This window comes from Halichoeres trimaculatus, unplaced genomic scaffold (assembly GCF_033239565.1).
Source record: "Halichoeres trimaculatus isolate MK-OKI-2021-1 unplaced genomic scaffold, fHalTri1.1 fHalTri1_scaffold_5, whole genome shotgun sequence".
Taxonomy (NCBI): Eukaryota; Metazoa; Chordata; class Actinopteri; order Labriformes; family Labridae; genus Halichoeres; species Halichoeres trimaculatus.
Genome location: NW_027437183.1, coordinates 39098261 through 39121310, shown reverse-complemented (window position 1 = coordinate 39121310; position 23050 = coordinate 39098261). Strand labels below are relative to the sequence as shown.

Sequence of the window (23050 nt, the reverse complement as noted above, 5' to 3'; positions counted from 1 at the left end):
ATCGGTATTATTAGATTTCAATGTTTACACATTTATTAAATGTTCCTTTACAAGTATTCTGTTTTCTTGGCAGCTTCATACAGTGTCCGAGACCCGCCACCAGTGCAAACAAAAGTACCTGCAAACAATAAAGAAACACTGCAAACAAAAATAAAAACCACTGCAAACAATAAAGAGACGCTGCAAACAACAACAAAAAAAAAACGCTGCTGCAAATAAAAGTACCTGCAAACAATAAAAAGTGCACGTAACGGTGTTTTGCTGCATATTGGATTAAACTTACTGAACTCAGTTCTCCTCCTTTTAGTAGTCTTACTGCAGCCGAACACTGTTTCCCCTGTGTTAGCCGAAGCTAACAGTACACCGGCATCCCCCAGTTCGATGTCAAACCTGGGGCTACACGGCCTAACCAAACAACACAGTAGAAATTACACACAGTGACATTAAACACTAGCATTCCCACTTATTTATTTTTTCGTGAAACAATTTCCACCCGTCTTCTTCTTCTTCGCCAACTTCTACTCTCAGGTGGTGCGTCGGCAAATATAGTCCCCGGTAATCCACTTCCATTGCAGCGTGCCTTTTTTATTTGCAGCCTTAACTTTTTAATTTGCTGCGGTGTTTCTTTTATTTGCAGCAGCATTTTTTTTTATGTTTGCAGCGGCTCTTTATTGTTTGCAGCGGTTTTTATTTTCGTTTGCAGTGTTTCTTTATTGTTTGCAGGTACTTTTGTTTGCATTGGTGGCGGGTCTCACTCACCGTAGATTCATCCACAGATAGGATCCACAGAGAATTTAAAGGCCCAAATAATGATCTGTGTTCCACAATGGTTTACGGCCACAGCTTTACTGTGACTGTAAATGACTGTCTAAAGTTGATTAAAAAAAAGGAGGGGGTTCCGCTTTCCCTTTTTTTAAAAACATGGATCTTAAGAACAAGAGCTGGATTTTCAGACTGAGCGTGTGCAGATTTTCAAACCTTTACATATTCATATGCTGTAGAAATCTCTGAGTCTGTCTGCAAACTGATTAAAACACTCTGTTTCAAAAATGGCCATTCAGAGAAAAAGAGGACAGCAGCTAAATCAATGTTTTAAACAGAGGCTGAAATCTGGGTTTTCAAACGCATCATTGAGAGAAAAATAGAAATAGGCTGAAAATCATGGAATGCTTCTACAGGGGCACCAGAGGGACAGAATAGATTAAAGTCAGAAAAAAATTACAAGGGGAAAAATAACCTAAGTATAAAGAAAATTTTAATGTTAAAATTCCATATCTATGCAATTTAACTGATTGAAGCTGTAAGGTTATTCAGTATCATGTTTATTTAAACTATATGCAATTTTGTTGCACTGGTTGCAACGACGGATAAAGTTCTATTTCATTTTATTATAATTCCAATATGCTTCAAATCACGACAGATATTGATTTAAGAAATATATGTTGTTTTTTATCATGTTGTAAAATTTTGGGAAATTGAATCAAACACTTGCAAACTTTCTCTAACCTGTTAAATCTGTTTTATTATTATTATTATTATTATTATTATTATTATTATTATTATTATTATTATTATTATTATTATTTCTTTGCTTTAAATGAACATACTAGGGAGGCTAGGTCCCTAAAGTTGGGATATGTGTTTATTGTAGTCTTAATTCTTTATCTCTGGTGCCTTTGTAGCATTACATGACTAAAAGCTCAAACAAAATCTGTTTTATCACGCTGGTGTTTTTTTTAAAAAAAATCCTTATTTCAGCCTCTGTGTGGAAACACTTCAGTCAAGCTGCTTTCTCTTAAAGGGGCACACAAAGCCCCTTAACTCTGGTGGCCAGCCTTCTTGAGACATCTCAGAGGGCAAGCCTATAGGCAGACTTTGTGTTTGAGGCCCAAATTGGTTTTGAACCAATTAGAGGTCCTTAATGCAGTGACCTTTTTATGTCAGTCTTTGAGATCTCATGAAGATCTGCTGCTACTTTTGCAGTGTGTGCAGTGTTTTGGTCAGTTCACAGACATATTCATGGATTTCTACAACATATGAACCTGTAGAGGCTTGAAATTCTGCACATGCTCAGTCTGAACATCCAGTATTGGGACTAAAAATCCCCGTTTAAAATATGAGGGTGCAGAATACCTCCTCTTTAAGTTTTGCTGTGGATTTTATGTTTTGTTTTTCCACTTGATAAGTCAACCTATTCTGATCCTCATCTCTGAATGTCAGAGGCTGCTTCTTCTTGCTTTGATGTAAACAGACCAGGCCTCTGACTTTCCTCCTCAGCAGCACAAAGTGAAAAGGAAGTGATACCCAGGTCTGCGCCAGGTCTGGTGTTACTTTGTTAAGTCACAGCTGACAGCCTCAGCCTTACCTGCATGCTGACGCTAAATGCACCTGCTCTCTCTCTAAACGGGCTTGTGTGGATCCACACAGGGTCACATATGTAAACATAGATCCTGTGGGCTCCATTGTACATTTTCCAGACTCACAAGAGCAAACACACTGCACACACATTGCATTATGGGGGAATAGGGCAGTTATTTCCTCTAACAACAGACTCTCTCTGTGTTGTATTTACTGAGGGTTGAGCTGAACAGGCGGTAGCTCAGCTCTATGGGACAGCAGAAACCAGACTCTTTAACCCCAAGGCATTGATCTGTGTGTTCTCTTTTGTCCCCTGACAGACCTGGCAGAGTTTGTGTTCCTGGGTCTGTTCCTGGCGGAGATGTCCATGAAAATGTACGGCCTTGGACCCCAGAACTACTTCCACTCCTCCTTCAACTGCTTTGACTTTGGGGTGAGTCCCTCAGTTCAGCTGAGGTCTCTGGTTACAGCTTTCAGTCCAGCTTTGAAGAGGAAAGTTAGGAGAACCTCAGCCAGCAGCACAAGGCGTCAGATTCTGTCTTTTTAAAATAAAAGTTGTAGAAAGTGGAAACTGGATTGGAGACACAGCCAGAGGCTTTTTGACTCAACAAGTGAAAACAGTTCAAAACTCAGAGTCATACCAAACTCCCTGTCCATGGGGGGCAAACTGAAAGATCCTCACTTTTTCTTCTTTGAAAAGTTACTCACTCTATCAATCCATCAGGAAATCCATTCATGCACAACACAGAGGAGAAGAAACATCGGATCAACATCATCAACAACAAAATATTGTCAGAAAATCACAAGGCCTGTTGAAGGATTTCGTTGATATTCTTAATTCTCATTAGATTTTTAATTCATAATTTATGTTTTAAAAAAGTTGAAAAGGAAGTAAATGAATGAATAAATAAATACCCTAATCCATGATCTGGGGACCCCCTACGCTTGTAGGAGCAGCTGGGCCCTGGGGTACTACCAACTGTGCCCATACATTAAGACAGCTCTGATCTGTATAAATTTCATTAGCTGCAAATTCTTTGAAACACTAGTCCACATGAAAATGATCAATATCAGTTAAACAAAAACTAAATTTCTGACTAACTATAGAGCCGAATTTTTTTTATTTTTATTATGCAATCAAAAAGGATGGATTTGAAATGCAAACAAATCATAATTTCAAAAAGACAAAAAAATATATTTTAATAAATCCACAAGTTTAATTTACAAATCAAGATTTTGCTCTGATAAAACACAAATTTGGTTACGCTTCCAGAAGCTTTGTTAGCGCTTTGTCCTAAACTTCGTGGGCGGGGTGGATGGGGCCGCCCATGAAGTTTAGGGAGAAGTCACTGTAGTTGTTAAAAATTGTGGTTCTGAATAAGAGGAATTGAAGAAATAAGATGTATGTTTTTAATCGGAAAAATAATTGGCATATTAATCAATTTTCGAGGTATTCATCAGTTGCAGCCCTAGCAAGTTGTAACAGTTATGATGTGGCATTATGATTGGGCGTCGGTGGCGCAGTTGGAGAATGCGCTTGGTCGGTGATCGGAAGGTTGCAGGTGGATATGAGGTGAATGGATATAAAAGGGCATGACTGTGTTAGTGACTGTGTTAGACATACTGATGGATAGCTAACATAGTAAAAATTGGATCCATCAGTGAATGAATGTGAGTGCGAATGGGTGTTGATGGGTAAGTGTGACCTGTGGTGTAAAGCCGCTTTGAGTAGTCCATGACTAGAAAAGCGCTAGATAAGCTCAAGTCCATTTACCATTTACCATGTGGTTTTATAGTATATCAGTTTGTTTTCTCTGGGGTGTTGTTCTGGGGACATTTAGAGTGGTGGTCTGCAAGATTCAGAAGATTCAGAAGACTGCTGCTCAAATATTAGTCCAGTGCTCAGGTCTCTGCACTGGATTCCTGTGGCTCAGAGAATAGACTTGAAAAAAGCTCTGCTTGTTTACAAGTCTTCATGGTTTAGCACCAAAGTACATCTCTGACATGCTAGAACCATATGTATGAGGTTATATTTGTGCCATCAGAAACTGAATATGAATTAAAATATTGAATTTGAAAGAGCATGATGTGTAATGGAATTTAATTTTTTGAAATTAAATTGTTTTTTTTTTATTGTTTTTTTTTTTTTTTTTTGAATTTGAAATTGCATTTTACCTATGAAAATTCAACTTTGTATACTTTCAATTCAAAAACACAGAAAAACTCAACTCTTTATACATACAATTAAAAAAACACAGATTTCAATTTCAATTTACAAAAGGCAGATTCAGTTTTAAAATTCAATTTCAAGTCAGAGTGGCACGACCGTTACGTCATCTTGTGCCCATACGGGAGACTAATCAAGCAGATTCACGGACACCCTCTACATGTCCGCTAACTGTGCTGACATACCAGGGCTGTTGTGTTAGCTGTTGTTAGCACGCCCTGTGTTTAGTTCACAAATACTACGCAAGGGATGCAAATAACACTGTGGCAGCATTTCTACAAATATAAGTTGAACAATACTATGTATACAGCTGATTTAGTGTTACAAACATTTGTCAAAAGTGCTTATGAACTGATTATTACAGGAGCTTCATAACTGTTTAGAATGGGGGGGCAGCCATCTTTGATCGTTAACTCGGAGGTGGTGAGGGGCGTGTATGTGATTTCATTCATTTCTATACCGGCTATCCCTTTCAGGGTTGCGGGGCGGGTGCAGGAGCCTATCCCAGCTGTCACTGGGCTAGAGGCGGTACCCGTCACCAGTCGACTGCAGAGTAACATAGTAGACAGACAACCATGCATATTAAGTGATTTCAAACTTGATTATTCAACCGCTGGTCTTCATCCATTGTTGAACTGACAATCGTTGATACCTGCAGTGCTCACAAATCTTGAAATTGACAGTTGCCCCTTTACAGCTACACGGTTTGCCACAGTGAAGTCCACCCTGAAGCAAGGAAAAAGTCCTGGGCCGGACGGTATCCCCCCAGAAGTACCCAAGAACTGCGATCTTGGCAATATCATGCTTGAGATCTGCAACCAGGCTCTAATAGATAACATCAAGCCTGACATATGGTCCCTCTCTCACATCATCCCAGTTCCCAAATCTGGAGATCTGTCTAAGCCAGACAACTATCGTGGCATTAGCCTGACCTGTGTCATAGCGAAGGTGTACAATTGCATGATACTAAACCGGATCAGGGATGCCATTGACCCATACCTGAGGGACAACCAAATGTCTTCAGAAAGGGAAGGACCACTGTAGGCCAGATTCTGGCCATAAGGAGAATCATCAAGGAGATGAAGAAGAACAAATTGACAGCAGTGCTATGTTTCATTGACTTCAAAAGAGCATTTGATTCAATAGACAGAGGCATTATACTGGAAATCCTTAAGGCCTACGGGGTCCCCCCAAATCTACTGTGGGCCATAGAGTCCATGTACAAGGGCACAAGAGCCAAGGTGGTAATCCCAGATGGCATCAGCGAGGAGTTCAAAATCCTTGCAGAGGTACAGCAGGGAAACACTCTTGCCCCTTTCCTCTTTATCATCACTCTGGACTACGCACTCAGGACAGCCATCAACGGGCGGGAGCAGGAGCTTGGCTTCACAATTACACCTAGGACGTCCAGCAGAAGCCCTGCCGTAGCCCTGGCAGATCTAGACTACGCAGATAACATCTGCCCGATATCTAACCGCGTGGAGCCGGCACAGGAGCTCCTGAACAGAGTGGAGGTGGAATGTGCTAAGGTTGGCCTCAGACTAAACGCAGAAGAGACTGAGGTAATGACCTATAACATCCACATGGACCATCTGCCTATTAAAACATCAGACGGCACAGCTCTGTGAGAGGTCAATGACTTCAAGTACCTGGGTTCCTCAGTAAACTCCACAGAACAGGACCTTAAGATCAGGGCGGTACCAGCATGGAGGGCCCTGAACGGTATGTCAAGAGCATGGTGCTCAAATCACCCTCAACACATAAAGCTGGATCTATTCCATGCCACTGTAGAGTCTGTCCTCCTGTATGGCTGTGAAAGCTGGACCCTGACACCCAACCTGCAGAAGTCCCTGAATGGGTGCTACACCAGAATGCTTTGGGCTGTTCTGAATGTGGACCAGAACATCCACATTTCCAACAAAGAGCTGTACGGGCAACTGCCGAGGCTAAGTGAGACGGTAGCAGCTTGGAGGATGAGGCTGGCCGGCCACTGCCACAGACATCGGGAGCTCCCGGCCAGCAGGCTGGTCCTGTGGGAACCAACACGTGGGCATCGATCCCGAGGACGTCCCGTGCTAACGTAAGTGGACGTCCTGAAGAAGGATGCAGGAGCTGAAAGCTCCTTGGAGCTGGCTGGGTGTATGGAGAACCGGAAGGATTGGAGACTCCGATGAATTTCGTCTGAGGACGACCAAGAGTCCCGCTCAGGGGAGGAGGAGTACAGCTAGACACAACACAGGAGAGTCCGGGGATGTGTAGAGGGTGTCTGTGAATCTGTGCTCAATTAGTCTCCCTACAGCAGGGGTGGGCAATTAATTTTTACCAGGGGCCACATGAGGAACCTGAATTGTGTCAGAGGGCCACCAACTTTCTTCCATCGTAAAATGCTCTAAATTAAATATTTTGAATAGCTGGAACTGATTATCAGAAGAATAAAGCACTCTGTAAATGTTTATATTAGGTGATGTAAAATTGTGGTGTATAGGTCAAGTAGAAAAAAAAACAATTCTTGAATCCTAAAATGAAAGAGAAAATGTCTCAAGTTTTCGTCTTTGTCAATATGTGTCATACATGAACTCACTTTTACCGATCGAGAGTGCTGGCAGACTGCCAACACTCCTGAACATGGAGGGAATCTCCCATTTTTTAAACCCTTTCTCCAGCTGTTCTCCTGGCTTGTGATTTCTCCTGATAGTCCCCAAAATTTAAGTATGCTTCTGCGAGCTCTAATATTTTATTAAGTCAAATCAAGTCCCGCACTTGGGCGTTATATCGAAAACTCAGAAACCATCCACCCCCCTCTCTTAGTTGGTTTGATCCAGAGACGCTGCAGTAGACCTCAGAGACGGAGACAGATAACGGTGCAGCACTTGTTGATGAAGACTTTATCAGAGCCTTATCTGTTTCCTTTCTTTTTTGGAGAACTTTGACATGACATGTCGTGAGTTAGACTAACGTAGCTCTGCTCTAACGCAGCATCCTCTCCAATCAGGAAAGAGCAGCGTGAATTTTATAGTGAGAAGGCTGACTCTAAAATAGTGAAACGCGTATCGTTGTACTGAAGACAGTGCCGTCGCGTACATGCGCTGCGCGTGTACCAACGGCACTCTCTTGCGGGTTTGTAATTGCACACAGAGGAGGGTGGAGGAGACTGACTGAGCCAGTGAAAGAGAGGGAGAATTCAATCCAAAATGTCTTGTTCAGTGCCTGTGATAGATGGAGTTTTAAGACATATGCACCCGCACGAGTTTTATGTTTATGTTTATGATTGGCCTCACGCGGGCCGGACAGGGACGTACAAAGGGCCGGATGTGGCCAGCGGGCCGTAGTTTGCCCAGGTCTGCCCTACAGGCACAAGATGACGAAACGGTCGTGCCGCTCTGAATTGAAATTGAATTATAAAACTGAATTTGCCTTTTGTGAATTGAAATTAAATTCTGTGTTTTTGAATTTATAGTATAAAAAGAGTTGAATTTTCATTGGTAAAATACACTTTCATGCATGCTGAAGGCTGCAGAAGTCGTGTGCCCCGAAAAGTGACCTGCATTTGCCAACATTAGTCTATCGAGGAACCAGTCGCAGATAGGGTTTCTGAACTATCAAGTGACTTGAACAGCCAAATGAAAGACAAAATCAAGTCATTTATCACATTTTCTGTTGCAATTAATGAGAGCACGGATGTCACAGATATTGCTCAACCGGCCGTATTTATTAGGGGTATTGATGAGACACGTTTGTGAATAAATCTGTGGTTGGAATAGATCCCTTGTGATCCGTAACTATAACATGTAGGCTACAAATGTAGGCTTGATGATAAAGCATAGCACTGAAAAACAAAACTAAAGATTTGGAGTTGACATTTTGCCATTATTTTACTAGTCCGGCCCAGGTGAGGTCAGAAGGTCTGGATCCGGCCCCAGACCCAAACTCAGTTTGACATGCCCGACTTAGATTAAATAAAATTACTCATCATCCTCTATGTCTTAATTCTTAATGCATAATTCTGCCTCATTATTTACATATATCCAGTGTCACCACTCAGACCTTCTTTTAAAGAATTAAAAAAAAACAATCTTGTGGATTCGGCAACATGTGTTTGCTGCTGTTAGGTTAAATAAAGTTACAGTTAACTACAAAGACATTGTTGTGACAGTAGCTGAGCTTCCTGAATGTCAGTTAATGTGTTGGACAGTGTAACGTGAGAGGCTGTCAGTCTGTCGGTCATCCCTGGTACCTATGACAGGTATATGTATGAGAGAGCCAGAGTTGGGGTCTGTTACTCAAAAAAGTAAAGAGTTACCCGTTACTCGTTACTATTGAAAAAAGTAGTACCTTACACTACTTGATTACTCCATGGAAATAGTAACTAAGTTACACTACTCGTTACACTACTTTATCCCCCTGGTACATCTTTATATGCTTCTAGAGATTCGCGGTTGTGTTCCACGCAGTATTCAGCCTCTTATTTCCTGGACATAACTTGCATTTTACGGTCACGCTCTTCTCTTTCTGCTCTACAAAATCCAAATAATGTGCATATGAACTGTCACAGTACAATTGGTTGCCTTATATAAATCTGTGCCCCACTGACAACACTGCACTCCCTCCTACTGTAAATGCCCCTTTTAAAGGATAAGTTCGGTTTATACAGCTTTTACATTGTTAATAGCACAAAGTAGAACGAAATACTGACCCAGAAGGCTTTCCTGATCCAAGCAGTGCTTCGGGAGATATTTAGATCTAAAAACGTGCAGCGGACGTCCGTATAATGGGATCCATTGGGGGCATAGACAGCGCCGCTCCTAAAACTGCATAAATTGTCCAAAAACTTGTGTTTTTCACCAATATTCCATCATGGTCCGCTCCAAGTTAGTGCACTGTTGCAGTACTGTCACTCCAGACAGCGCTGTTTGGCTGTAATGACCTCTGAACTCACGACGACTTTGTTTACGTTTGCTCCTCAAAGAAAGTCAGCTCTCCAGAAAGTACTGGGCATGCGCGGTCGGCTCTCCAGAGAGGGAGGAAGAAAGGAGTACTGCGCATGCGCAGTACTCTTTTCTTTGAGGAGCAAATGTAAACAAAGGGTGAATCCGAATAGTCCTTCCTAAGTCCTTTCCTATCCACTTTACCTTAACCCCAATAAAAAAAAAAAGTCACAGGGTCAAGGGAAGGAGGGGAAAAGATGAGAGGAAAGGAGAACTGCGGCCAAAGAGGAATTCAACTGCACTTTCACTTTGATGTCATATTTATGTGACGACAATTACTTGTGACGTAGGTAAGCCATGACAAACTACAATGTTTCGAAAATGGACTACAAGAAGCGCATTTGTCCTCTGCCTTATCTCACAGGGTCGTTTCGTGTCTTCACCGGTGAACATTAACAATCCATGATCAGAGGATTTACCTGTAACTGTGTTTTGTCTTTGGTCATACAGTGTGTGTTTCCTGCTCACAGCTGTGAGGTTTGTGAGAGCATCTATAAATGTTGACAGTCTGAAGCCTGATAACACAAGAGGACTGTCTTGGATAATACAGCAGACTGTCAGAAACATTATACCCCCTGTTTGATTCACATATATCATTACGAACATTGTTTGAATTTATTATATTTGGAGTATTGTAAAAGTCCTCATTTGTCCTTCTTTTATTGATTTTAATAAACATTATTACTTCTATCACTAGTGACTCATTGTTTCAGTTCGGAGTTGCAACCAAACGTTTCGGGTTATAAATCTTTTTGACATTCACACATTGTGAACACAATAAACACATTCAGGCAGACACATGATGGTAAATGTTAGAAAAGCAACAGTCTCTCACATTATTTCCGTCCCTTCTCCATCGTAAACTTTCGGCAGTAGCCGTGTTTATACACGCCACGTGCAGCAAGGCATTATGGGGCGTTTTCTTCTCCTTTCCTTTTGAAAAGGATGGTTCGTTTTTTCCTAAGCTAAAGGAGATATTAAAGGAAGAGACGACCCTCCTTTCCTTAACTTTTGGAGAATTCGAACAGCATTTATCATGGCCGACGCTTAAATGCTTCCGGGTCATTTCTTCAGTTAGGAAGGTTCCTTATCAAAAAAGGACTATTCGGATGCACCCAAAGTCGTCGTGAGTTCAGAGGTCATTACAGCCAAACAGCGCTGTCTGGAGTGACAGTACTGCAACAGTGCACTAACTTGGAGCGGACCACGATGGAATATTTGTGAAAAACACGAGTTTTTGGACGATTTATGCAGTTTTAGGAGCGGCGCTGTCTATGCCCCCCGATGGATCCCATTATACGGATGTCCGCTGCACGATTTTAGATCTAAATATCTCCCCGAGCACTGCTTGGATCAGGAAAGCCTTCTGGGTGAGTATTTTTTTCTACTTCATTCTATAAACAATGTAAAAGCTGTGTAAACCGAATCATCCTTTAAAAGGGGCATTTCAAAAGTAATTTAACTACTTGTAACATTCGTTACTTGTAGTTACATACCCAACTCTGGAGAGAGCACACGTGATTGGCTGATGGGCTAAGGAGGTGGGTGTGTTTGTGTGTGCGTTTGAGACAAGTTCTCAGAGACATACCAAACATTTTCCAACATGGAACATATGTGGAGTTTTTAAGCACCCCTGCTCCTCTGGTGTTGTTTTATCCCTGCTGTGCTCCCGTGCTGGACCATAGAGTTGATTCACAGTTTGTTTTAACTCACTTCCTAGCTTTACCTGACGTAAATGCCCACACACTGAAGAAGTTTTAGGCCTGGCTCCTTTCTCTGCTGCTGCAATATTCCACGTGTATCCATCAGCGGCTTCACTTCACTTCCACCCTGCTATGCTCATGTTTACATGCTCCGTGAACAGCTTCACTGCTCAGGGAGGGATGTAATAGTCGCACGACTCAGTGCACTGTTAATGAAATTTGTTGTCAACACTTCTATGAATTAGTTTTTTGTAGATTTTATCAATGTATTAAGCAGCCAAACAACTTGCACCCCTGTCCCCTCTTTCTTCTCAAATATTATATTAAAAAAACACGATTTCCTCACGGTTGTTGCAAACAACGAGGGGGCGCTGGCAGACCACAAGTGGTATTTTAAACTAAACTCAAAATTCAAAGACCCCAAACCAAAAACTCAAACAAAGGAAACAAAATCAAAATTACTGGAGAACTCACTGAAAGACCAGATTGTTTGTAGCTGTACTGCAACAATAAAGTGATGTAATGAGTGCAGCCAGGCCCAAAGTCAACAGCTTTGAGATTTTACAGCCCAACATGAACTAGGAGGTCTCCAAACTCTCGCTGTCTGCTGTCTCACAAGGATTCTGACTGAACATGCAGCTGGATGAGCTGATGGATGAGAGAACACACAGTCAGCAGGCAACGGCGCGGAGACTGACCCATCTGGTGTATCCCCCTTTCATCAGACTTAAAGTTTTTGCTGTGCAGTCTTTTATTCCTTTCAGCATTTCCTTTTAAGGATACTATAAGCAGGATCTTTTGTAATTGCACTCCCTGCCACCCCTTGGCCCGGAGTCTCACGCACACTGTTGTAAATTAATTGTAGCGAGGTGTGTGTCTGTTTTGGAATTAAGTAGAGATGGAATCAAAACTAATTTTCTTTGTTCAAGAGAACTTTTACTGGATACAATGCACCGAGTTAAGGTATTTATCAGTACAGTTATGTAGTGATACAGTTTGAAACATGACATCAAGCAAACGTTGTAGGTATACAGCTTTATGTAGCGCTAACGTCAGCCCAGTGCTCCTACCTATCTGTAGGCTAATGTGACAACGAATAAACACCGTCAGTTTGTGTGTAGTTTAGTAGCTGTCTATATTGAGCTCAGCTGGCAGCCCGGTGCTCTGAGACGTGTCTGTAATGTGTAACGTTGGTGAATTCTGGTTATGTCCTGCCAGTCATCTACCAATCAGAGCTAACGTAACCTCCCTCTTCATTTTATTGATAGACTCTCAAGTTTGAACACAGCACTGCAGAATAACTGCTGACTGTGGGTTGGAGTCAACATTAGCACAAACAGCTCGGCCCCTGTGTTAGCCTTTAGCTTGGGCTGTATCACTCTCCCATTTATCTTTCTTCTGCTCTTCTGTCCTTTTTCTGTCTGACAATAAGGCTCCAGTGTCCACCAGCGCTACAAAATTAATCACTGAGAAAAACACAGATCTATGTGTTTTATCTAGGCTCACTTCTAAACTTTGTCAGCCGGCGTGGTGTTGTCAAAGAGACCTAGGTGTGCCGTAAATCAATCTGGTCCTGGTCAGCCCGACCTGGCCCGAGCTAAGAAGCGGCAATTCAAAATAACCTGTAACCAGCAATATTGGCACTGATAATCTCTTTTTAAAGTGTGGATTCAGATCAGGCATAATATATATCTAGAAGGGAGACTTTTTCAAGATCACTTTCAAACTCCTCACAGCCACTTAAAAGTTTGTACGTTTATATTCGGTCATTTAACTTTGACACCTGGCTGTGGTTCAGTTGTTTTGCAAACAGAAGGTTAAGGGTTTGATCCCAGTCAAATGTCCAACTGTCCTTTAGCAAGACCCATATCAGCAAATTGGTCCTTGTGTTGTTGGGCGGTGTGTTGATGAGTATGAATGAGACAAGCTCTTACTGATGGTCCCTGACTGCAGCAGTTTTCAGAAAGACTCATTGAATAAGTCCAGGTCTGTTGTGTCTCTGTGTCCTCAGGTCATCATTGGGAGTATTTTCGAGGTGATCTGGGCAGCCATCAAACCTGGAGCCTCGTTTGGAATCAGCGTGCTACGAGCTCTGAGGCTGCTCCGGATCTTTAAAGTCACCAAGTGAGTTTGCAGGTCCCTCCATACCGGGAAGACAGGCTATACTTTCACATAGAATAGAATAGAATAGAACATAATAGAACTCTATTGTCATTGTAACAAGTACAACAAAACTGAAGTCACAGCAGCAATCAAGAAAACAAAAGTAAGAAAGTGTATAGAAAGTGCAAAAAGGTCTATGAGACACACAGCTGAAGCTCTTCCAACATGGCTTGGTGTCTGATGTTAGCTCGATTTGCCATGTCTGTGAATTGCATGATGCTACTCTGCCCTCTGGTATTCCCTCTGTTGCTGGATTAGCACAGCTAGCTTGTCCATCTTATTGGAGATAGATCTTACGTTCCCAATAGAGAACCAGCACGTCATCCTCACCTCCTTCTCCTCACCTTGAGGGATGACCTCAGGCCTTACACCAGTTAGCACTGACATGCTACAAGCTGCTAACCGCTGAGTTCACATGTAAACAATGCAGCCATGGTTACATGTAGGATCTCCAGACAAACACAGGAGAAAAGTAGTTAAAATATCGCTGAAGCCACAAAAAGTTTGGTGTCCATGACTTACAATGAACCATGCAAAGTAATGATCCACCCCAAATACAAAGATTACGAAAAAGAGACAAAAAAATAACAAGAAATGGACAAAGAAGATAGAGCTTCTGCAAAAGGCAACCATAGCCAACAGGGCGGCGCCTAGCAACAAATCCACGTGTCAAGATATATAACTGTGTGTGTGTGTATGTGTGTATGTGTGTGTGTGTGTGTTTGTGTGTCTGTGTGTCTGTGTGTGTGAAGGTACTGGAACTCTCTGAGGAACCTGGTGGTCTCTCTGCTGAACTCAATGAAGTCTATCATCAGCCTGCTGTTCCTCCTCTTCCTCTTCATCGTGGTCTTCGCTCTCCTGGGCATGCAGCTTTTTGGTGGACAGTGAGTTTACGCTTTTCACTCCTGCTTCCATACAGAGGAGGAAAACATCAGTAATAATCTGCTTCAGAAATCACAGGAAGTCAGGCAGAGAGGATGGAACAGGTCAAACCCCAAAAGCACGTCAGAGGTTAATAAGGTGAAATGAGAAGGAGCAGTCAACACTAAGAAGAGAAAAGTAAAGGAGAAGAGAAGCAGGAAGTAGAACAACATTCAAAAGTAATAATTAACATAAATAAACAAAAACAACAATAAATAAAGTGAGGTTAAAGCAGCTTGTGTTTGTCTTTCAGGTTTATGCCTTTGTGCTCTGCTCAGGAAAACTAGAATATGGATGTTATTGTTCTGAAAAAAACTGTGCTGCTCTCCCTGCGCTCTGTGCTTCTCTTAATGAGACATCGAGTCACTATAAAGCTCTCCTGGATGTTAAGATGCAACAGACACAGTCTATGAGCACTGCAGCCTCTCCCGCCTGAATCCTTCACTTTGTGGGGATGTAATTAGGTCCCAGCAGACAGACAGAGGTACCAAATGTCAGCATTAAGGCGTCTCATGGAATACCCAGCGTAAGGTCAAACACACGGGTCCTCAGACACCGCCATGTGATGGTTGATGTTGTTTTAAGATGACATGGAGCCGCCTAATGAAGGAGACAACGAGGTGCAGCAGGTACACAGACTGGATGTGCCAGGGTTTGATTACTTTCTGTTTGTTTCCTCTCTGCAGGTTTAATTTTGAAGACGAAACCCCGACAACTAACTTTGACACGTTCCCAGCAGCAATTCTCACTGTCTTCCAGGTAAAGGTCAACATTATCATGCTTTGTTTTTCTGCCCTGCTAGTTTCACTGAACTGGACTCTGTCTCTGCCTTAGATCCTAACCGGGGAGGACTGGAACGCTGTCATGTACCACGGGATTGAATCACAGGGAGGAGTCCGTGGGGGAATGTTCTCCTCCATTTATTTCATTGTCCTCACTCTCTTTGGAAACTGTATCCTTCCCTGTTTGATCCTCATTGATTCCTCTTTGTGGCTGTGGAGAATTCCAGCATTGACCTGAAGAGCTGCTCTCTTTGTAAAAACTGACTCTGTTCAACAACCATTTGATCTTAGTGTTTCCTGAGATCACCAACAACCAGACACACTCCTCAACGTGTTTTTGGCCATTGCTGTTGATAACCTTGCAAATGCCCAGGAGCTGACTAAGGTAGAGTTTCTCTGTACAGTCTGAGCTCTGCTGGGTTTACAGCAGGTCAGACTAAAAGACGCAGTTCCAGCTCAGCCACAGTCCACACCAAAACGTCCTCCACCTAAAATCTTTTTTTTTTTAAATCCTCCCTCTCTTTAAAGACAGAAAGATACTGGTAGGTTTTGAGTGGACACTGGTTCACAGCCTCTATAAAACTGTCCTGGGGGAAAGGGGACTTTAGTATGTGTAGTTTAAGAGCTAATTTCATTTTAAGCCATTCAGTGATGTGTTAAAACCAAAGTGAAACACATTCATGCACAGTGCTGTAACCTAAAAGTCATTGTCAGAGACTGTGAAGGTGCACTGAGGTGTATATTGGGGTAGAAGTGACTGACCTTTCTTATGCTTCGGAGCAGGGGTCTGCAACCTTTACTTTCATAGGAGCCATTTTGCCTCAGCTCACTTGGATTAAAGTCATTTAGGAGCCACAAAATCTACTTTACCTTCAAAATAAAGACTAAAGTGTAAAATATTTTAAAACAGTTAAATTTTATTAAAAGAAAAACAAGATTTTTTATTATTATTATTATTATTATTATTTTGATAAATGAAAAAGTCCTTCTGATGTATTAGTTACTTTTAAGAAATTAGGGAAAAAAAAGTCAAGAAATTTTAAATCCTAAAAATTGCAAAAAGCCCCAAACAATCAGAAATTTAATCAATTTGCAAAAATTAAAAACAGAAGAACAACAATTAGAAACAATTAATTATAATAAGTTTTAAATTTCAAGTTTTTGAAAAAATATTTAAATTTGAAAACACTAATAATTTTATTCAAGTCATTATGTTTACCAAGGTCTTGCCACATATCAAGCATGTATATTCAGCTGGCACATTGACAGTTAAAGTAGGGCTGCAAATGAAGTAATGTCAACGTTCAAGTGAGTGGTTTCACTTTGCACTCCAGCTGTGCAGGGGCATGAGCGGCACAGCTTGTAAACACACTCAGACATGCACACGCACACATATGCTATCTTAAATTGGTGGTATGTAAGGGCATGAAACTCAGCAAAGTATAACCTTGCTCTCAGAGTCAGGCACTCAGTCATCAGACAAAAAGATTTTATATGTATATTGTTAGTTTACTACTACTTTAGGCTACTGCTTTACTACTACTACTGCTAAATATTAATATGATACTAAATATAGTGACTAAAATACTTTTTTGATCTCCGAGGGGAAGTTTCATTTCAGTTACATCCCTTTCAAGACATATAAGAAAACAAACATGGGCAAACAGAAATGAGATGAACCTAGGAGCTTGCTAGCTACCCAGCGCCCCCTTTGCAATGGTTATGAAAAAAACAACATTGGGAGAAGAGAGGGAAAAAAGAGGGCAATTCCAGTCTATTCCTAACAGGGGGCGTAGTTCGAGATCGAGAAAAAAACACCTCAGCATATAAGCACATGATAACAACAAATTTAAACACGAAGACTTGCACAAATGTCACTGCTCAGCCACGGGGGCATGCATGCAGCCTAACTTGGGCACGCACGCCTCAACCCTCTGCAGCTGAGCTGTAACGGAGCCAAAGAAGTTGTGAGTCCAAGGTATTGTGTGTGCCATGTGACTTCATATATGTGTATGTGTAAGCCCATGGACTACATCCCCACCCAGACTCAACAAAGTTTGTGTCGTCTGATGGTGACAAGGCCACGACTATTGCCGTTAAGACGACCTTGAAGAGTTCTGATCCAGAGACAAGTTCACAGGAGAAAGGTGGGAGATAGGAGGGGGTAGAGCATCTGTCTGCATTCTATCCAGAGAGGAGAGAAGGGTGCTTATCAGCCTACCAAGGCTAACGCAGAGGAGCCAAAGAGAGATAAAGATTGTTTGAGTCAGGCAGAAACAATGAAAATGTTGCGTCCGTCCCAACTGGTCAACTCTGTGGCATGCCAAATGACCTAATTTGGTGGCCCATTACAGCCAAGCCGAGCTAACAGCTTCTCCAAGTTGTTATTCATCCTGCAAAGAAGTCCAGGAATCACATCCTGCCTGCAATTAAGTTTGCATATCGCTTGAAAGTACTAATACTACTACTACTACTACAATTACTACTACTACAACGAATAATAATAATAATAATAATAATAATAATAATATATTTAGAGCTGGGTTTAGGGTTTTGAAGGTAGACAGGTTTGGGAAGCTTCAGATGTAAGGTGTTGCAGAGGGTGGGGGAGGCAGAGAAAGCTCCGCCCAGGCAGAGAAGGTGGGCCTCGGACTAGTTGAGGTTACGGGTGAGGTTGTACTGGTAGAGCAGGCCAGTAAGGAAGGAGGTGTCCTGGTCCTGGAGGGGTATTGGCAGGAGGATTTTAAGATGTATACGCTGTTTGATAGGAAAGGTTTTGAAGCATAGGGGTGATATGGAGTGGGTGTGGGTGAGCAGAGTTTTGGATGTGTTGTTTGTGTTGTGAGTTCTTTGGAAGGAAGGCTGTAGTGATGAAGTCTGGTATGGATAAAGGGTCAGGGTTATGGTGGAGGGGAAGGACGGAGATGGGTCAGGACTTTGTATCAGGAACAGACTGGCCACATCCCAAAGACTACAGCCATGGGTTCAGAAATCTGCTCATGTTCAACCAGCTACAATACAGAAAACAGAAGTGATTCAACCTGTTTGTTGTGTTTTCTACATGTCTTCTTTCCCACGATCTGAGTAGGATGAAGAGGAGCAGGAGGAGGCCATCAACAAGAAACTGGCTCTCCAGAAAGCCAAGGAGGTAAAGGAGGTCAGCCCCTTGTCAGCCGCTAACATTTCCATCTCAGCGTAAGTCTGCACACACACACACACACACACACACACACACACACACACACACACACACACACACACACACACACACACACACACACACACACACACACACTCACACAAGTAGCTGGTTACATCACAATTAACAAAAATCAAGAGGAAAATAAACAAAACTTTATAAATGTTATTGGATACATTAACACCTGGGGGGGGGTTGAATACATTTGACAACAAATACGACAACAAATAACAATTGAAATGCTTCTTCGTCTTCTTCTTTTATTTATTTTTTTTTATTTTTTTATATTTTATGGGTATGTCCTTTAACTCTGATTTAATTGTATTAAATCAGCTATTGTGTGACTCCTTATCCGGTAGAAAGGTCAAGTGTTTGATTGGAAAGTTAACATTAAACATTAAACAAGAAAATGTAATGATTAAAAAGAATAACAGAGTGAGGTAGAAATAAGGAAAATGTTTTAAAATTAATAACGACAGAAGGAAGCATAGCAAGGCCATGAAATTAAAAGTTAACAGTTTTAACCTGCTCACGCCCTGGTACAGAGTCTTAACTTAGTGGTTGTTTTCCTCAACTCATATTTCTGATCAAGGTTAGCTTGCGCTGACTCGTCCATTCCTGTTAGTACTTTGACAACTTCTGGTTTCACAACAATGATCAGAAGCGTTAAGCTGCTTTCACACCTGGATGTTTCTCAATTCTGCACAGATTCTTTTGGAACAAAACAGACAATCGGGGTTCCTCTAGGTTGTTGGTTGAGTTCTAGTGATGGTTAACTGTCTCACAATTCAAACTGGACGCAGGCATTAGACCTCCTCGTTGCTCAGAGTCGACACACGATGTTGATTTTGCGATGGCTTGTTTAACAACACTGCAGTGTGAACACTGGCAGGTGTGAAAGCATCCTTTGATACCCTCCTCAATAGTAGTCTTATTTAAGGCTTGTTTTACAGCCTCTCAATAACCCACCAGTATATGATCAACTGTGTTCTATATGCAGCCACACACACACACACACACACACACACACACACACACACACACACACACACACACACACACACACACACACACACACACACACACACACACACACACATACACACACACACCTTTTGTATAGATAATTAACAATTTTTCAGTACCAGCAAAGACTCTTGGGCTGTTGAGCACCTGACTGCAGCTGATTACATTAAACTTTCTCTACACAGAACAGATGATTGAATTGAGAGTTTGTTCATGCATCCTGAAGTCCAGTTATTTAAGCTCCAGCCTGGCTTTTATGTGCACTGATTTGTTCTTATCTGCAAAACCTTCTTCATTATAAAATCACTGTGTGTGGAAACTGGCCCAGGTTACGTGGGGCTGTGTCTCCTGTGGGTCACTTTGAACCCAGTGGGTTTTTAGTGTGTACTCTTTATTTAGTTTGCAGCACATTCTGTAACTGTCTGTGTTTTCTGTACAGCCACATTGAAAAGTTTATCTTCATAGAGCTTGACAAATAAATGATGGTGCCGTTTAGGCGGCATAAACATTGTCATTAGTGGAGCTGAACCACACTGAGAAGAGTCAAAGCATACATGAAGTAGAAAGTAGCAGAGATTAAAGCAGAGTATTGTGCTTTCTTTTTTTTAAGTCTTTATTCCATCCCTCTGATGTTCCCATAGTAGTTTGCATCAATTACAACTCAGGAAATAAAATTTATATTTTTCTTTGGCTGGTGTTTTAGAAAACCTTCACTTTTCAGGGCCCTAAAATTTGGTACACCCTGGATGGATTACCAGCCCCTCAGCAGGGCTAACATGTAGAGACATGCAAACAAGCTCTCAAGCTCTCATCCATCGAGCTCTCTCTGCGCCAGTTCCCATGTAGGATTGATAAATGAGGGTCACTGTGAGCGTACAAACTGAATGGAGGTGTGCAGGTAGGGGCCCTTTGGACCAGCTGGTGCACCTGTGAGAAGCACTATATAGAGACTATTTATCACTGACTCCCTGTGAGGGACTTAAACAGTGATTAAATGTACTGAGAAGTTGTTCTCTTGGGGCAGACCATATTCATAAAATGAGCCGCACAGAAAACAGAAACTGGTGTCTAAAAGACCCATGAAGCTCCAGCATTTCAGCTCCACTCTTGACTTATTTCTTGCATCAGCAGCAAATCAACCGTTAGAAAACATGGGAATGAGTTATAGAGACATTAGACTGGTCTACACACTGTTCTCTTATGTTTGGACTTCAACGTGTTGTTGTCTGTCTCATTTTAACTAAAAACTGAAGAAACTAACCCTGTAAACCCAGATGTCCAACATGGTCCCTTTGACATTTTCTTCCAGTCTCAGCTCATTGCATTGAGATGTATGGAGGCTGATGGACCCCAGAGAAGACACAGAAATGTGGAATTGTGTCCAACTGTTTCTCTGACGCCATCCTTTAATATGTTCTCCTCCCCCATTTTTGTTCTGTGCATGTACAGTTTTCTAACACGCAGTCGAGGTAACGCGCACTCTAGCAGCTCATCCATCTGCAGCGTTAACTCACTGTGAGTTATGACCTCTCTGTTACAATTTAAACCCCCTCATCACCCTCTCCTCATCCCTCTTCTTCCTCTGCTGCCATCACTTAGTCCTCCCTCTGTGTGAGCCATCTGAAACCATCATGACCATTCCTCTAGCCCTTCTACAGAGCGAGGGTGTGTGTGTGTGTGTGTGTGTGTGTGTGTGTGTGTGTGTGTGTGTGTGTGTGTGTGTGTGTGTGTGTGTGTGTTTGTGTGAGTGTGAGTGTGTGTGTCCAGGCTTTAGTGAACCCATTTATCATTCGTGTTTTTGTTTGCGAGTGTTTCTCTATTATCTGGGCAATAGGTGGGTGTTTGTTTCTGTGATGACCGACCGTTTGTGATCAGTGTCTGTCCGTCTGTTAGAGAATGATTTTTACTCAGTTACAGCAACTTTTCTCCCTCAGACTCCAAGAAATCCTCATTCATCCAGTGTTTGCTCATGATTTATTGGATTTGATGTTGTGATCTTTTTAACAGTGCCTGAAAAAACAAGGGAATCTGGTTTATGTTTGTTCAAAGTCTGATGTAAATCATTTTTTCTCTAGTGTAAGCCACCGAAGAGCAGGTGTGTCCGTTATTTATTTATGTTCATAATTCATGTAAATAAGATGAAGGAAATAATTCTTGCATGGATCATTTCTGTAAGTTTCTTGACCTGTTGTGAAGATTGGAAGTGAAAAAGCTAAGGCAGCTGCAAACACAAGCTATTTCATTTAGGTGTAGAAAATTCCTGGGGGGGGGGTTGTTTTTCATTGTGCAACAATACAAGCAGAAATACAAGACAATGACTTAGACAGTGACACAGATAGATGAAAGGGTTATGCAGTGGTGATGGCAATGAAAACTGTGGCAACAACATAATGGCAAAGATAACTTACCCCCCCCCCCCCCCCCCCCCCAAAAAAAAAAAAAAAAAAAAAAGAAAGAAAGAAAGAAAGAAAAAAAAAGACAGAGAGAATACAAAGAGAATACAAAGATAACAATAACAGGAATAATGATATGGATACTCGTGATATTATTGTTAATAACGAAGTAATAGCAATAACAATAATGATGGCTAATGATCAAATGATACAGTAATACTTCTAATAATGTCAACAAATAATAATGGTGACAACAAAAGAAAGATAGACAAGACAGACAAGACAAGAGAGAAAGATATATCATGTTAATATTTATTATATTATATTATATTATATTATATTATATTATATTATATTATATTATCGTACATTGTGTTGATTCTTAGGTTCCCTTAAGATCTCTTCCAACCCACAGTGGACCCGCCTGCATCCCCAAGCCCAGCAGGCCCCCCACCCAGCTACCAGACTCCCCCTTCTTTTCTTTAAGTGAATACATGTGGTGCATCAGAAGCAGAGCATGTGTAGTGCATTAAGGGAGGGAGAGGGCAAGAGGAGCAGAGAGACCACAGGACAGGCCCTCCACACATGACAAAGGACTGGAGGCAGAGCCAATTAGTGGTAGTAACATAATAATAATATATTAGTAGTAGTGATGGTAATAACCATAATAGCACAGATAATTAAATTATTGGCTGTATTATCATTAATGCAGATCGGTTACCCCTTCTTCTCCCTGATAGTAATAATGATTATATATATATATATATATATATATATATATATATATATATATATATATAACATTATTGGAGTTTACCTGGTAATAATGGTAAATGGACCAGTACTTAAATAAGCGCTTTTCTAGTCTCGTGGACCACTCAAAGTGCTTTACACTGCTAGTCTTATTAACCCATCACACACTGATGGCAGCACTGATGTGTGTGTGTGTGTGTGTGTGTGTGTGTGTGTGTGTGTGTGTGTGTGTGTGTGTGTGTGTGTGTGTGTGTGTGTGTGTGCGTGTGTGTGTGTGTGTGTGTGTGTGAGAGAGAGAGAGAGAGAGAGAGACAGAGACGAGAGAGAGAGACAGAGAGAGAGACAGAGAGAAGGAGACTTGAATTTTGTATTTATTGCATGGTTTGTGTTTTGCAGTTGCAGAAATAAAAGAACCTTTTTGTGAGTTAAGTGTGTTGTTACATCCCTAGAAAACACAGTAAAACAGAATGTGAACTGATTTAGTGAACTGGTTTTACAAAGGAGGTGGAGAAGTGAGGACGAACTGAATAACTGTGTCTG

At 41.5% G+C, this 23050-nt stretch overlaps 1 protein-coding gene across 1 annotated transcript in view; it reads left to right on the top strand.

Annotated features, from left to right (window-relative positions):
- Positions 1–23050, top strand: part of cacna1ba (calcium channel, voltage-dependent, N type, alpha 1B subunit, a) — a 387106-nt gene that overhangs the window by 203407 nt on the left and 160649 nt on the right. The window contains exons 12-19 of the mRNA XM_074671044.1: positions 2679–2791; positions 13285–13397; positions 14189–14320; positions 15044–15116; positions 15192–15309; positions 15457–15524; positions 18228–18334; positions 20814–20879. Of these exons, the coding sequence (XP_074527145.1) occupies positions 2679–2791; positions 13285–13397; positions 14189–14320; positions 15044–15116; positions 15192–15309; positions 15457–15524; positions 18228–18334; positions 20814–20879 (790 nt within the window). The remainder of the gene's footprint in view (positions 1–2678; positions 2792–13284; positions 13398–14188; positions 14321–15043; positions 15117–15191; positions 15310–15456; positions 15525–18227; positions 18335–20813; positions 20880–23050) is intronic.